Raw genomic sequence first — 16,643 nt, 5'->3', positions numbered from 1 at the left:
CTAGTTTCACACTGATTCTGTGTGTCAAGTGTCAACTGTTAATAGATCTTCTTGCTGCTAGTGCTGTTCCTATGGTACTGTCATACGCCAACTGCTGAGCTGCCTCCGCCTCCCCACATCTGTGGAGGAATATACTTCAGACCCTGAAGCAGCAGGGTGGATTTCAGTGCTGACAAGTAGGTGAGAACAATGCACCAGTGAAGAGAACTATTGACAGCTGTGGAAGTAATCTAAGGCTGCAAATAATGTTCCACGAGGCACTTTTGCTGATGCCATCAATTCATACAGGAAACTTCCCCACCTTGATCCTGAGTCCTGATCGCAGATATTCCTTAGGGACTCTAAAATCACTGTCCATGAATGCAAGAAATGTTCACTGCTTCCTATCCGTGTCTGTAGATGCCTAAGAGTTTCCTTTCATAGATAGCTGATTGTTGGAGCAAGGAGAAAATATTTAGTAACCCCAATGCTGCCCCGTGCATTTTTTTTAAGATGCTTCCTCCATAGCTGTCAACAATAATTTGTAGACAGCTCATTTGAAGAGAAGTGTGAATTAGGGGTCTGGTAGCTTGAAAGTTCTACAACATCAGCTCTGCCACCAGCTCAGGCCGGGTCTACACTATACTGAAAAATCAATCTCAGATATGCAATTCCAGCTATGACAATTGCGTAGCTGGAATCGATGTATCAAAGAGCGATTTTTTTTTTCTGGCTCTCCATGCAGATGGAAGAAATTCTCCCATTAACCTCCCTTACCTCTTGCAACAATGAGGAGTATCAAGGCCAAGTGTAGAGCCCTGTTGATTTGATTTAGCATGTACCCACTAGGTGCACTAAATCAAACCCTGGAAGATTGACCCTGAAGGAGTCAATCTTCTGGTAAGTATTGACATACCCTCAGTGTGTGGCCATAGGCAAATCAGTGGACTTTCCCCACCTCAGTTTCTATGCCTGTTAAAATAAAAAAGGGAAAGAGGGAGAAGGTAACCTTTTCTGCTTCACAGAGCTATTGAGAGGGTAAATTGGGGGACTCTTCTGTGCCTCTTGGAAGAGGTAAATCACTGCATAAGAATTGACTCCTAATGGCACAAATTGGAATTTTGAAAGGCACCTCTGGCAAACAGGCACCTCACTCCCATTATATTTTATAGCATTTGGACACGAAGAGAGTTGTGTGGGGTGTGTACCCAGGTATCTACCCACTCCATTCAAGGATGTCTAAACTTTACTCCCCGTTTTAGCTTGGGGGAAAAAAAACTTACTAAGGGGGATATGATAGAGGTATATAAAATCATGACTGGTGTGGAGAAAGTAAATAAGGAAATGTTATTTACTCCTCACAACACAAGAACTAGGGCTCACCAAGTGAAAATCAACAGGCAGCAGGTTTAAAACAAACAAGCAATATTTTTCACACAATGCACGGTTAACCTGTGGAACTCCTTGCCAGAAGATGTTGTGAAAGCCAAGACTATAGCACAGCTAGATAAATTCATGAGGATAGGTCTGTTGATGGCTATTAGCCAGGATGGTCATGGAGGGTGTTCCTAGTCTCTGTTTGCCAGAGGCTGGAAATGGGTGACAGGGAATTGATCACTTGATGATTACCTGTTCTGTTCATTCTCTCTGGGGCACCTGGCACTGGCCACTGTTGGAAGACAGGGTACTGGACTTGATGGACCTATGGTCTGACCCTTTATGGCTGTTCTTATGTTCTTACCTAAGCCAGGAATCACTGTCTGCACTGCTACTTACGTGTGTGCCTGGGGCCTCTTCCAGCACACATTCTGCATGCTGCGAAAAGAAACTTGCAGTGTCGACTGGAGCCTTGCAAAGAAGAAACCGAGACATAGAGAAGCTAAGTAACTTGCCCAAGGTCATCGAGGGAATTAGTAGAAGAACTAAAAACTGAATCCATTTCAGTTGAGCCTCTGAGTTTGATTCCAATTCTTTAGCCATCCGCCAGCCTCATGCTCCACCTGTCTCACAGAACTGGAAGGGACCTTCAGAGGCCATTGAATCCAGTCCACTGCACTCACAGCTGATTCCAGCTTCATTCCCATTTGCGAGCATTTTCGTTGAAATCTTGATTCTTTTTCTCCAGCTTTACCTTTTGGTCAGGATTGAGTTTTTCCTCTTCTGAGGGACTCAGAATCTTCCACATGATTTAGCATGGAGAAGATTAATCCTGAGCCCTGCATATTATTAAATGAATTTTAGATGTCAGCCTCACAGTTTGATCACCGTAGCCTCAGAAGACTCATAAACCTGGTAATACATAGTTTCAAGCCTGGATCAAAGAAGTTCACAACCCCATTGGGAGAATCTCTGAGTATTGATGAAAGAGAGAACTTATTGTATATGTAAAAATACTCCTTTCATGGCTTATATATAAAGACAGGCTTCATGGGCTGGGGTAAATTGGAGCTGCTTTTAATTTACATTCCCCCTTGCTTGTATTAAGTCTTCATCAGAAGAAAAATTAGTCAGATGTTTTCTTAATGACATCACTTTTTTCAAAAACCCCATTCATTTTTTCCAGATGAGGTGGTGGAGATTGGTAGAAGTGATGTGAAACTAAATCTGGAGCAGAGACTTTGATTCATTTCTCTTCTCCTCCCTTTGCCTCCTTCCTCCCCAGATAAATTGGTAGATTTCATACACAGTTGACTTACTAGCAGCAACCTCAACTGTTGCACAAATCTTAGCTCAAGCTTGGCTGAGCCTTGCAGGCATGCTGCTCTTGTAGATGATGTCATGGCTGAAATACAGAGGATGTTAGCCAGCCACCATACATAGGGAACACAGTGTGGAACAAGGCAGCTTTGGAAAGTGACTCAGTTGCTTACATAATTTTGGTGACAGAATGACATAGTAACACAGGTGGGGAGATTGTGAGATTGAAATCACTGTGTGATCATAAGTTTGTCTTTCAGGACTATAAAATGTAATGTGCTTGACTCTGTTTTCACTTGTTGCAATGAAAATCAGGAGTGATTCCAATAAACGTGTATGTGTGTGTGTGTTGGATACTGAATATACCTCATAAATTATAGGTTTTTGCTGCCTTGCATTTTACACTGGTGAGTGGCAGACTTTATCATTGCAGGAGACTATTCAGAACAATCTGTTTATTTATTTAAAACATATTAATGTATTTGTACATCATCAGAAAGTGTTCAAAACTTGCAAGATTTTCGAATTTATCAGAAAGAGAAAGAGAAACATGCAAAAGAGTAAGCAAGTACCCTCTTAAATTGCTGAGTAAGGCTGTAAAGTTTGTGTTACAATTTTGTGCAGTTTTGTTGACACTCTATTATAAATAAAAAGTATTGGGGGTAGCCATGCTGGTCTGTATCTGCAAAAACAACAAGAAGTCCTGTGGCACCTTATAGACTAACAGATTTTTTGGAGCATAAGCTTTCGTGGGCAAAGACCCACTTTGTCAGATGCAAATGTTAGTCCATAAGGTGCCACAGGACTTCTTGTTTTTATAAATAAAAAGTCACCTGAATTGTTGCAGCTAGAGGGTGAAGTCTGTGTCTTGGGGTTCAGGTGACAAGTCTTCATGACTCAGAGAGCTTCATGCCTGTGGTTGCATGTATGTGCAAAGAGACAGGTATTTGCACACACACCATAACGGGGACACTGAAATAGACTTAAGTTGAATCCTTTATACAATGTGCTACCAGTGCCAGTTCTTGGGTGCTTTATCTTGTTAATTTTGCGTCCTTCCACTACACCTTTGTACCCTTTACCCACCAGCAGCTTCTTTCATGCTGCCAAGTCTTTTATCTTATACATCACATCATCAGAACCCATCATTAGGCATGCTCTGCTACCCTGACAATGACCCACCTTTCCTGGCCAACCCTGATTTGAGCTAACTAATTTAAAAGGGATCTAATGTGGTGTAGAACCTCCCTTTTCTATTTGTCTATTGTCATCTCTCCCTATATGCCCCTATTCACTACAGGGATTGTGTTTGTATTCTTTGCATCTAGCACTACACACACCTGTGGTACCGTAATCACATGCTAAAATAACGGATACCTCCAGTTTCCTTTCCTGGTGCCAGAGGCTTGTTTTGGTGGGACTTCCTTTGCTGGTTTATGAAGGGGCTGAACACAAGGGCTGAGTGTAGGCTGGATAATTCAGAGCCAGTATTTATACCCAAGTGATAGGAAGGATAAAGGCTGTATGATAGCCTGCACATGCATTATTGTCATTGGGTTATTAGTAAGGGTAGAAGATACAATGGAATAAACACCCAAGTCCTCAGTACACACCATCTTTGCCCTTTGCTACAATTGATGGAGCCATTGCGGGTTTGAAATACACGTCTGATTTTTTTTTCCATAGTGTAGGCATGTCCAGATACCTAAACTTGCAGCATTTGCAGAATCGTTTTTCAGGTCAAACTCTCACTTGGATGGGGACTTTGTCTAATCAGGGACTGAAGGATTTAGCACTAAGGATTCTAGAACTGGAATACACCTGAAAAAAATCTGTCCTGACGATAATGTTTCTCCTGAAAAACTTAAACTTTCCAATGTGGTTTGAAAAAGTTTTGGTTAACTTCTGCAGGAGAAGTTATTAGTCAGGGGGCCAGCTAAGTGGTATGCCTGGGGTTATTTAATTCAGTGGCAGGGCATGGGATAGAATGCAGGAATTCTGGCTCCGCCTTCCCTGCTCTAATCACTTGACTATCCTCCCTCCAAAACTTCTTTTGTTTCTAGACATTGCAACGGCAGCAGCTACTGACCCCTTGAAGGTACAGTTTGCTGTCTGAAATGGGCAGAAGAAAGAATTTTCAAAGAACAAATAGGAGTTCAAGACCTGCCCTTAACAGACCAAGAACTGCAGCTCATCCTGCGGCTCACCTTCATAACCATAAAAGTGGAGAGTGCCTGTAGCTTAGCTTTCCCTTTCTTGTCCCACTCCTGTTCCAGAAACTTAGCTGCACTACTTCTATTGACTTTAGCAATTTGGTCCAACCTCTGAGCACAGAAATTCCGCCTGACTTGATGGCAAACATACACCTCTTCTGATTACCTTCTGACAAAGTCTCTGTCTCTTTTCTTATGTTTGACAAGTCCCTGGTCTCACTATGAGCAGGTTTAGAAGAGAACAAAGGAGGTACCTTCACGCAGGGAAGCAGCAATGGACATGTTATCTTTTCTCTCTGAAGTTCGTAGTCAGAGGAACAAAACCTTGTAAAGAATAATTCTACTGCCTTGCACTTTCATCACACCTGTTCCCTGAAGATCTCAGGGCATGTGATGAAAAATTTTAAAACCATCTTCACAATATCCATGCGAGGTCAGTATTATAGCAAACTTGTGTCCAGCTAGGATGTCACATATGTCATGGTGCCACATACTGCGGCCCCAGTGAATTTCCCAATAATTTATCCCTGAACGTTTTGCTCGAAAACTAGTTGTGATACAGAACATTCTTCAATGGCGATTAGCAGTAGAAAACCTAGACCATGGGTCAGCAACCTTTCTCAGGCAAAGTGCTGAAATTTGAGCTTTTGACCTCTATGTACTGTGTGAGTGCAGGTGATACTTTTTACAGTCACTAATAGTCCTATTTACAACAGTAGATAAGTAAATTAAGATGCAGAGCTCTACCATATAGGTGGTAGTTAGTAGCATTAGCTGGTCTTTTGTTAATCCACAGGCAGGATGGCTTTGAGCAAGCTCCCAACTGCAATGGGGAGGAGGGGCGGGGCTGAGCTCCCGCCCTATGTGCTGATGAAACCCATTCTTAGTATGCATGCCTGGAGTTGCTGACTCCTAACCTAGATATGGAGAAAATCAAAACTGCTCTTTTCTAACAGATGGCGGTGATCCATATACACTCATCGAGTATCTATTTAACAGGAGGACAAACGGAGGAGCAGAAAAATTTCCTAAGTTCACAGAGCAAGTCAGAGCTGGGAACAGAACCCAGAAGTCCCGTTCTGCAATCGTGCTATGGCTTAAAGAAAAAGGAAAAAAAGCACGAAGAGGGATTAATGAAATTGAAGGCTAATCTACAGTATGTTTTTCTGTTTCCTTCACAGGCCTCCAACCCTCAGTGGCAGCCCTGTTATCTCAGACATCTCCCTTATTCGCCTTTCTCCTCACCCAGCAGGACCTGGTGAATCGCCTTTCAACCCCCCTCACCCGTACATGAACCCTCATATGGAACATTACCTCCGCTCTGTGCACAGCAGTCCCACTCTCTCCATGATCTCTGCTGCCAGAGCCCTTAGCCCTGCTGATGGTAAGCACGTTGTTCTCCTTACACTCGGTGTGAGTGTTTAAAGCTGTAGCTGCACAGCAAGCTGTTAAGTGGCTGACATGAAATGAGTTGTGCAGTTCTTAGATCAGCTGTTTGAAATATGTTCTATCTTATCTCCCTTCCCTTCCCCCACTGACAACACAGTTGGGCTACGTCTACACGTGCACCCAACTTCGAAATAGCTTATTTCGATGTTGCGACATCGAAATAGGCTATTTCGATGAATAACGTCTACACGTCCTCCAGGGCTGGCAACGTCGATGTTCAGCTTCGACGTTGCTCAGCCCAACATCGAAATAGGCACAGCGAGGGAACGTCTACACGCCAAAGTAGCACACATCGAAATAAGGGAGCCAGGCACAGCTGCAGACAGGGTCACGGGGCGGACTCAACAGCAAGTCGCTCCCTTAAAGGGCCCCTCCCAGACACACTTTCATTAAACAGTGCAAGATACACAGAGCCAACAACTAGTTGCAGACCCTGTATATGCAGCACGGACCCCCAGCTGCAGCAGCAGCAGCCAGAAGCCCTGGGCTAAGGGCTGCTGCCCACGGTGACCACAGAGCCCCGCAAGGGCTGGAGAGAGAGTATCTCTCAACCCCCCAGCTGATGGCCGCCATGGAGGACCCCGCTATTTCGATGTTGCGGGACGCGGATCGTCTACACGTCCCTACTTCGATGTTGAACGTCGAAGTAGGGCGCTATTCCCATCCCCTCATGGGGTTAGCGACTTCGACGTCTCGCCGCCTAACGTCGATTTCAACTTCGAAATAGCGCCCAACACGTGTAGACGTGACGGGCGCTATTTCGAAGTTACTGCCGCTACTTCGAAGTAGCGTGCACGTGTAGACGCAGCTTTGGTGTGGCTGGCATCCGTATTGGCATTCTCCACAGAGAGGGCAGAAGTTGAACATGCCTGGCAATGCTTTTACCTAGAAGGGGTCACACGGTTGAAGCATGTGGCCATTCCTTGCTTCAGGAGTTTGCTTTGCTGCTACTTGTGCTGTAGCTGTTTTGTAGCACTGGCACTTTTTACCAGCACTAAATTCACTATCCCCCAAGGATCTCCAGCTGCAAAGCATCTACAGCTGTTCTCTGTAGTGGGGAACTGTTGTTTTTTCCCTCGTCTGTAACGACACATTTGTTTTGCATCATTGCATTGACAAACCAGAGCGTGAGAATAGCTGTTTCTGTTGGGCTCTATTATAAATATTTTGCTTAAAATTATGTACCCTTTTACTCCAGTCTCTGCTCTTCTGAGCTTTTCTGGCAGTCGGTCCCCACAGAGACCCCCATAGCCCTGTGGCCAGGCTGCAGCTGTGCAAAGTGTTTGTTGTGTCTTTGCTCTTTGTACAACACTAAGAATATAAGGAAACATCGTGGCCGCAGTTGGGTTCCAAATAACCACGTTTATTAACTATATACAAACACATAAGGCCTCGCTACAGATATATGTTGCTGCTCAGTTGGGTTCTTGTTGCTTCTACAACAGAAGACAGCAGGCAGGGCTCCCTAAGAGACAAAATAACTACTTAAAGGCTACTTCCCAGTTCCTAATGTAAGGGGAAGAGGCCACCTGACCCTTCTTTCGCTATTATTTCTGCTCCCCTCAAATAATCTCATCAGAATAGTCCTCAACAATGGGATGTGGTATACAGAGACTAGACTGCAAATAACCCAGATCCAGCTAAGCCTCAGGCTGTATTCAGTATACTTTCTACTTTCACCATCTTACTGAGCTGAGGCATCACACAAGTTTATGAAGTGTTTGATGATGTTAAATGCTGTGTATATGAGGTAGGAGAGAGGGGGAAATGCAGAACTGGAGGCTCTTCAGTGAAGAATTTTAGAAAACCTTGAAACAGAGGCATAGATATGGAGCCCAGAGTCTGTCTGTCTCTTTCTCTTTCTTCCAAAATCAGTACAGTAAATCTCCATAAGAAATCAATACCAAGTGTGCAAATTTAGCTGTTGTACCCATCTACATAGAGAGGAAGGATGAGCCAGTGACCCTGGGGAAGACATTTAGGGTAGGTCTACACAGCACAGTTATTTCGAAATAACAGCTATCGTAGCATCTCCACAACACAAACGCTACTTAGCCTTATTTCGAAATTGGTGAACCTCATTCTATGAGGAATAGCACCTCATTAGAAATTGGTATTTTGAAATAGGTGCTGTTAAGTTAAGGTATAGCGCCTACTTCGAAATAAGCCATAGTGCATCCAGTGGCTCTATTTCAAAATAGGCCCTGTGTGGGCAGAGGCTGTATTTTGAAAGACAGAGCTAAGTGCTATTCTGCAATGCATTTTTGTGTGTAGCAGCATTATTTCAAAGTAAGCTAATTTGGAATAGCTATAGTGGAATAGCTTATTGCAGAATAAGGCTGCTGTGTAGACATACCCGAGTTTTTTTGTGCCTCAGTTCCCTGTATGTATAAAAAAAAAAAAAAGATACCCCTTTACTACCTCACATCAATGAGATGAAGATATATCCATCAAAAGACTGTGAAGTGTTTAGATTGGGGTGACCAAATTTTTGCATTGAGGGCCATGTGGCAATTTTTTTACATGTTCCGAGGGTGAAGAACACAAAATAGCATTATCATTCAAAGCAGAAAAATGCAGCATAAATTGATATTTTATTATTTTAAGGTAGGGGTCTGCAACCAAAATAGCAAGAAGAGACTTTTTTTTTTCAAATACAGTTAAAAAATCAATCCTTCAAGAACTGCAATGCACATGAATCTGAGACGGTCCTTAATAAATATCATCAAACCGTAATTTTGTCACCCCTATTTTAAAAACAGAGCACATGTTTGTTTGTACCAGTTAGAAAGTTGTTACCATCTCCAGGTTTCACCCACCTCAACCTCCAAATTTACCCCCCCATCACCAAGCTTTATCCCCCCCCATCTGCAAACCTGCCCCACTCATCCCTAGGCTTAACCCCAAACCCACACCCCTTCTCTAGGCTTTGCCTTCCTCAGCGCCCACATCTGCCCCCACACCCTGGCTACGTCTACACGTGCAGCCAACATCGAAATAGCTTATTTCGATGTTGCGACATCGAAATAGTCTATTTCGATGAATAACGTCTACACGTCCTCCAGGGCCGGCAACGTCGATGTTCAACTTCGACATTGCTCAGCCCAACATCGAAATAGACGCAGCGAGGGAACGTCTACACGTCAAAGTAGCACACATCGAAATAGGGATGCCAGGCACAGCTGCAGACAGGGTCACAGGGCGGACTCAACAGCCAGCCGCTCCCTTAAAGGGCCCCTCCCAGACACAGTTGCACTAAACAACACAAGATACACAGAGCTGACAACTGGTTGCAGACCCTGTGCCTGCAGCATAGATCCCCAGCTGCCGCAGAAGCAGCCAGAAGCCCTGGGCTAAGGGCTGCTGCCCACGGTGACCATAGAGCCCCGCAGGGGCTGGAGAGAGAGCATCTCTCAACCCCCCAGCTGATGGCCTCCATGGAGGACCCGGCAATTTCGACGTTGCGGGATGCGGATCGTCTACACAGTCCCTACTTCGACGTTGAACGTCGAAGTAGGGCGCTATTCCTATCTCCTCATGAGGTTAGCGACTTCGACGTCTCGCCGCCTAACGTCGAAGTTAACTTCGAAATAGCGCCCGACGCGTGTAGACGCGACGGGCGCTATTTCGAAGTTGGTGCCGCTACTTCGAAGTAGCGTGCACGTGTAGACGCAGCTCCTCAGGGTTAACCTCCTCAGGCGACAAGCTCCTCCCACTATGCACACTACTGCTGCTCCTCCATGGCTGCTGTTTCCCTCCTCCTGCTCCTCCTCCCTCCTGCCTCCTTCTCAGTGGGGCTGTGCAGCTCTGGCAGGGGCAGACTCTGCTGTCATGGTCCCTCCAGTTCTCCTGCTTATTTCCCCCACCTGCAGCATGGGCAGCTCCCTGCCCAGCTACACTGAAATAATGGAACTAAATTCAATTGGTTTAATGGCCAGATCCCTCCTACTGCTTTACCAGCCATTAAACCAATTAAATTTAGTTCCATTATTTAAGCCACAGCAGGGGGAGCCACAACAGGAGTCAATGGTGGCCATGCCCAGGAGCCGCAAGTGACTCCTTAAAAAGCCTCATGCGGCTTCAGAACCACAGGTTGCCGACCCCTGCCCCAGCCTGAGTAGGCTAAAGTGAGCATGGGGCAGGCTTGGGTAAAATGGCGCTGCTGCTGCTGCTGCTACCATGGGGCTTTGCAAGCCAGATAAAAATCTTGTTGGGTTGGATTCTGGCCCAGGGACCACATGTTGGCCAACCCTGGTTTAGATGCTGCAGTAACTGGAGGCAAGTAAGTACCTTGGATAGATGCAGGCACACGCATACCTTTAAAATGTGTCTCTTCTGTTCCTGTGAATTAGGTTTCGCTCATGCAAGTAAGCGTTAAGATTCCAAACCTACACTCTCAGCGTACAGCAGAGAGGTTTTATGGCTCAGGTACTTTTTTCCCACCACATTGCATATCGAGTTTCATTATATGGCATTTTAAAAGGGGCATTGTGGGCTGTTTTTTGTTTAGGCTATGGTAAATAATTTAATGGAGAGCTGGTGGGGAGGCAGGGTTGAAAAATTACAGTGGGAGGAAAATGAGCATAATTGGCTTTGGCAGCCAAAATGGTTTTACACTGCCAGACACTAAACCTAGCTCGCTGCATTAGATCTCAGCTTTTACTTCCTGGTGCTGCTGTCATTAGCTGGACTCTACTTGTCTTTTTCTTTGCTAATAGGCACTGAAGTTAATGCTGACAGCGTTTTTGCTGTAAGCTGGTCAGGCCTTCTAGCCCTCTCCCTGCAGTGAATTTTGTTTTCATGTGGAAGGATTATTAGAAGGGGGAATGAGAGGTTGTTTATAAATTTGCGGAAATGGAGGAATGCAGAGGCCCCTTTTGTCCACAGAAACACACCCAAACACACGTCATTAAAGCACCAAACTGAGTTGTAATGAGAGGGCTTGGGGGCTGTGGAGCAGGCTCTCGTGTCAGTGCTGCCGTTTTACTTACAGTGAGAACATTTTCCCTGTGTTTGTCTCCTCACTCTCTGCCTCTGCAGTGGCTCATGAGCATCTAAAAGAGAGAGGCCTCTTCGGTTTACCTCCTCCCCCTCCAGGAGCGAACCCTGCTGACTACTATCACCAGATGACGCTGATGGCCAGCCATCCGAATCCTTACGGGGACCTCCTGATGCAGAGTGGGGGAGCAGCCAGCACGGCGCATCTTCATGATTACCTCAGCCCTATAGATGGTGAGTAGGGACTGTGCTGGCCCCTTGGTTGGGGGCACCTCAGAGAGTGTTCCTCTGGGAGGAGTTTACTCAAGCCTGGAGAACTGTTCTCCAAGTGGGTGAAAGCAGATGTTCCTGTGTGTGGTTACTCTGTGTTGCTGAAGATCCTCAGGGCTTCACTATAATTATTGGGTTACAAAAGCAGAGTTTAAAAAGTTTCTCTTTATAAAAACAATCTTTCTTCTCTCCCAGCAGTCACTTGATAGCAAATGGGACATCTTCATGTCACCCTCCTATTTGTGAGTCTGCTGGTGGCTGACCAGCCCGATTCTGGAGACGTAGGTCTTATCACAGAAGGGGCAGGTGTTGGTAGCTGTTGGAGGGGTGCAGGGTGGTTTTTGCAGCTCTTTTCTTCTTCTCCACCTCTCCTCATCTGTGCTGTGGGAGGACCTCTCAAGTTGTGGCACCCCCTCACAGGTTACTGCTCTCCACTGGGGACGGTCCTGGGCATGGTTCTCCTGAGTGTTGACACCGCTGCTGCACGTTTTGATGTGTGGATTCAGCACGCGGCCACCAAAATATCACTTCCTCTGGCCCCCAAAACTCCTCTGTCCTCCTTTCAGCTCCGAAAACAGAATCTGTTTCAGGAGATGCTGATCATAAAAGTAATCATGACCGTTTAGAGAGGTGTTTTGGCTGCTAAATACAAGGAAGGCAGCATGGTCTGTTGTGTGCTGATCTGGAGCGCTAGTCACTGCTCCTCCAGTGACCCGCAGTGGAATTCCAGACAACCCATTTCACCTCCTTGTGCCTCTGTTTCCTTTCCCACCTTATCTGTCTTTTTTGTTTAGACTGTAAACTTCTAGGGAGCACAGGCTGTATCTTATGATGTGTTACACAGCACCTAGTGCAAGGAGATTTGGTTCAAGCTTCGGGAGACCACAGAAATCTAAATGCCCAGGAAAAAAAAAATCTATGTTTACATGAAATTAAAGTTGAAAGTACATGGTAAAAATTGTCATAGGGATATTGGTTGTTATAAATCTATAAAATGCAGCATTAAGGTTAAGCTGAAAAGAAATAAAATCATGTTAAGGTATGAAAATGTAGGGTGAGTGCCCATAGTTCTGCCCTGTACCGAAATCCTTCCATATTATAACCTTACAATTGTAATTCATACTGTAGATTCAGCTTAGACTGCACTGATTGTTTCAAAGACATAAGATATTTGTCTCCTCATGGTGTCTCACTCCATGAAAACTAAAGAGGGCTCCACAAAACCACCACTGAGGGCAAGATGGGGCCTATGGAGTGTTTAGAGGTGCTGATGCACAGGAAGAGAACCCAGCATGATTCTATGTTCATTGCTACATAATAATAATAATAATAATAATAAGTAAAGAAGGAGTGAGAGACAGAAGTTTTTAAGTCACAGCTTGACAAAGCCGTGACTGGGATGAGTTAGTTAGGGTTGATCCTGCTTTGGCAGGGGGCTGGACTTGATGACTTCCTGAGGTCTCTACCAGCCCTAGAATTCTGTGATTCTATTATAAAAAGGCATTGTTTTAAAAAGTAGAAGTTAAATCCTGGTGAGGAAAATGGAAAAGACCATAAACTCTGGCAAATGAAGTATAAAAATGTAGTTAGGAGGAAGGCCAAATAGGAATTTGAAGAACAGATAGCCAAAAATTCAGAAAATAATAGCAATATTTTTTAAAGTACATCAAAAGCAGAAAACCAGCTAAATAGCCATTGGAGTCACTGAATGCTCAAAATGCTAAAGGAACACTCAAGGACAATAAGGTAAGTGCAGAGAAACTATATGAATTTTTTGCGTCAATCTTTGTGGCTGAGAACGTGAGGGAGATTCCCAAATCTGAGCCATTCTTTTTAGGTGACAAATTTGAGTTTTCCCAGTTTGAAGTGTCATTAGAGAAGGTTTGGTGGGAAAAAAAAACAAACCAACTACACAGTTATAAGTCACCAGGACCAGATGGCATTCACCCAAGAGTTCTGAAAAATCCCAAATATGAGATTGCAGAACTACTAACTGTGGCTTGTAACCTATCCTTTAAATCATCTTCTGTTCCAAATGACTGGAGGATAGCTAATGTGATGCCAACTTTGAAAGGGGGCTTTAGAGGTGACCTTGGCAATTACAGAGCTGCAAGTCTAACTTCAGTACCGGGCAACTTGTTTGAAACTATAGTAAAGTACAGAATTGTCAGATGCAGAATTTGTTGGAGAAAATCAGCATGATATTTGAAAGGGAAATCATGCCTCACCAAATTACTAAAATTCTCTGAGGGGGTCAGCAAGCATGAGGACAAGGGGGATCCAGTGCATATAGTGTAATTAAATTTCCAGAAAGCCTTTGACAAGTTCCCAAGTGATCAAATTAAGCTGTCATTGGGTAAAATGGAAGGTCCTTTCATGGACTGATAGCTGGTTAGAAAACAAATAAATGGTCTGTTTTCAGAATGGAGAGAGCTGTCCCACAGGCATCTGTATTGAGACCAGATCATCATATTAATAAATGGTCCGAAGAAAGCAGTAAACAGTGCAGTGGCTAAATTTGCCGATCACACAAAGATGCACAAAGTAGTTAAGTACAAAGCAAATGGTGAAGGGCTTCAGCAGGTTCTCTCAAAACTAGGTGACTGAGCAACAAAATGGCAGATGAATTCTGTTGGTGGTGGTAAATGCAAAGTCATGCATACTGGAAGAATAATCCTAACTATACATATACAAAGTCATGCATACTGGAAGAATAATCCTAACTATACATATACAAAGATGGGGACTAAATTAGCTGTTAACACTCAAGAAAGAGATCTTGGAGTCGCTATGGATAGTTCTCGGAAAATAGCCATTTATTGTGCAGTGGTGGTCAAAAAAAGAGAATAAAATATTAAGGAATCCTTAAGAATGGGATGGAGAGTAAGACAGGAAATATCTTATTGCCGCTGTATAAATTCGTGGTACACCCACATCTTGAGTATTGCCTGCAGACGTAGTCCCTTCATCTCATTAAAGGTATTTTGGCATTGGGAAAAAGTTCAGAAAAGGATAACAGAAATGACTGATGGTTTGGAATGGGTGGACATATAAGGAGAAATTAATAAGACTTTTAATGGGACTTTTCAGCTTGGAAAAGAGAATAAGGGGGGATGTGGCAGGGATCTATAAGATCATGACTGGTGTGGAAAAAGCAAATAAAGAGTTATTTACTTCTTTGCATAACACAAAAACTAGGGGTCACCAGATGAAAATAATAGGAACCAAAAAAAAAAGTACTTCACACAATCCATAGTCAACCTGTGGAACTGCTTGCTGGAGAATGTTGTGAAGTCCAAGACTATATAACAGGTCAAAAATGAGCTAGATAAATTCACAGAGGATATGTCCACCAATGGCAATTTGCCAGGATGGGCGGAGATGGTGTCCCTAGCCTCTGTTTGTCAGAAGCAGGGAATGGTCAACGGGATGAATCACTTGATGATTACCTGTTCTGTTCATTCCCTCTGGGGCACTTGACATTGGCCACTAGCAGAAGACAGGACACTGGGTTGGATGGATCTTTGGTCTAACCCAGTATGACCGTCCATTCTTATGTTCTTTATGTAATGCTTCTGACTGGCTTATGAATTAGTTCAAGCATTGGAACTAGAAGTCTGTCTTAGTATAGTAGTTAGTTAGTAGACATCCTTCGATCCCGAGGGATCATGGGTTTGCGCCCCAGTTGGACTGATTCGAGCAGCATCTTCTGTGGCTGTGCAATCCAATCCGGGAGTGACAGTCCTTTCCGCACTGTAAGCAGCAGTAGGCAGGTGTCGCTCTGGTATCGCGGGCACGGATCTTCCTGAGGGCTCTCCTGTCTTCCGCTTCCTTCACCAAGGTAGTTTCATGCATAGCAAGAGCTTCCTTCACTCCCTGTTTCCAGGCGTGCCTGTCTGAGGCGAGCGAATGCCAGGTGTTCGCACTGATAGAGAGAGTGCCGAGGTCACACTTGCAAGTGTCCTTGTAGCGCAATTTAGGTCGCCCTTTTGGCCTCTTTCCAGACGCCAGTTCGCCGAAGAGGAGGTCCTTCGGTATTCGGCCATCCGTCATGCGTGAGACATGGCCCAGCCAGCGCATACGCCTCTGTTTGAGAAGGGTGAACATGGAGGCAGTGCCTGCCCTCTCAAGCACTGTGCTACTGGGGACCTTGTCCTGCCATGAGATACCGAGTATGCGCCTAAGGCAGCGCATGTGGAATGTGTTGAGCCGCTGCTCTTGTTTTGAACGCAAAGTCCATGTTTCGCTGGAGTACAGCAGTGTGCTCAAAACACAGTCTGTGTAGACCTACACCTTGGTGTGTACAGTGAGCTTATTGTTAGCCCATACTCTCTTCGTCAGCCTGGAAAATGTTTTGGCGGCTTTTCCAATGCGCTTGTTGATCTCGCTATCAAGTGACAAGTTGTCTGAGATCATCGAGCCTAGGTACACGAACTCATGGACGACTTCCAGTTCGTAGTCTAGCACCCTGATAGATGGCTCGTTACCCACGTTTTGGCTCATCACCTGGGTCTTCTTTAAGCTGATTGTGAGGCCAAATTCCATGCATGCATCTGCAAAGCGAGTTATGAGTGACTGCAGTTCCTGCTGAGTGCGAGCAGCAATAGCTCACCTTTTTTTTCAGTATACTACTGCATGAGAAATTCTACTTTTGAGCTTTGGGACGTGGACTTTGAGGTTTCATTCCTTTGTAACAGAATTCTTTTTTCACCATGGCTGCGGTGATAAGACCTCATCTAAATTTGTAAATAAAAACTTCACAGCTCTTTCCTGCCATGAACAATTAGATTTGCCAAAGACCAGGATTCTAAGGGTATGTCCATGCTGTAGTCATCCATCAGGTGTAATTGCAGATCACGTAGATGTATCCAAGCTAGCTTTAATCTGGCTAGCTTGGGTATCAATAGCAGCAAAGATGGGCTAGCCACCAAGTATTTATCCATAGTTCTGAGTGGGCTTGTACAACCCATGCTCCCATGGCTCCACTGCGCCAGTATTTAAACTAGCTAGATTAAAGCATGGCTGTGCAAGTTGAAA

At 44.6% G+C, this 16,643-nt stretch overlaps 1 protein-coding gene across 5 annotated transcripts in view; it reads left to right on the top strand.

Moving 5' to 3' along the window:
• GLI2 (GLI family zinc finger 2) overlaps nucleotides 1-16,643 on the top strand; it is a 275,040-nt gene that overhangs the window by 208,681 nt on the left and 49,716 nt on the right. For 4 of the 5 annotated variants that reach the window (XM_075001297.1, XM_075001298.1, XM_075001300.1 and 1 more), the window contains 2 exons: nucleotides 6,071-6,273; nucleotides 11,379-11,570. In XM_075001297.1, the coding sequence (XP_074857398.1) occupies nucleotides 6,071-6,273; nucleotides 11,379-11,570 (395 nt within the window). Of the gene's footprint in view, nucleotides 1-6,070; nucleotides 6,274-10,719; nucleotides 10,767-11,378; nucleotides 11,571-16,643 lie in introns of those variants that run through there. The other variant, XM_075001301.1, reaches the window with a different exon arrangement.

Source organism: Carettochelys insculpta, chromosome 8 (genome assembly GCF_033958435.1).
Source record: "Carettochelys insculpta isolate YL-2023 chromosome 8, ASM3395843v1, whole genome shotgun sequence".
Taxonomy (NCBI): domain Eukaryota; kingdom Metazoa; phylum Chordata; order Testudines; family Carettochelyidae; genus Carettochelys; species Carettochelys insculpta.
This window is presented reverse-complemented; position numbering and strand designations above follow the sequence as displayed.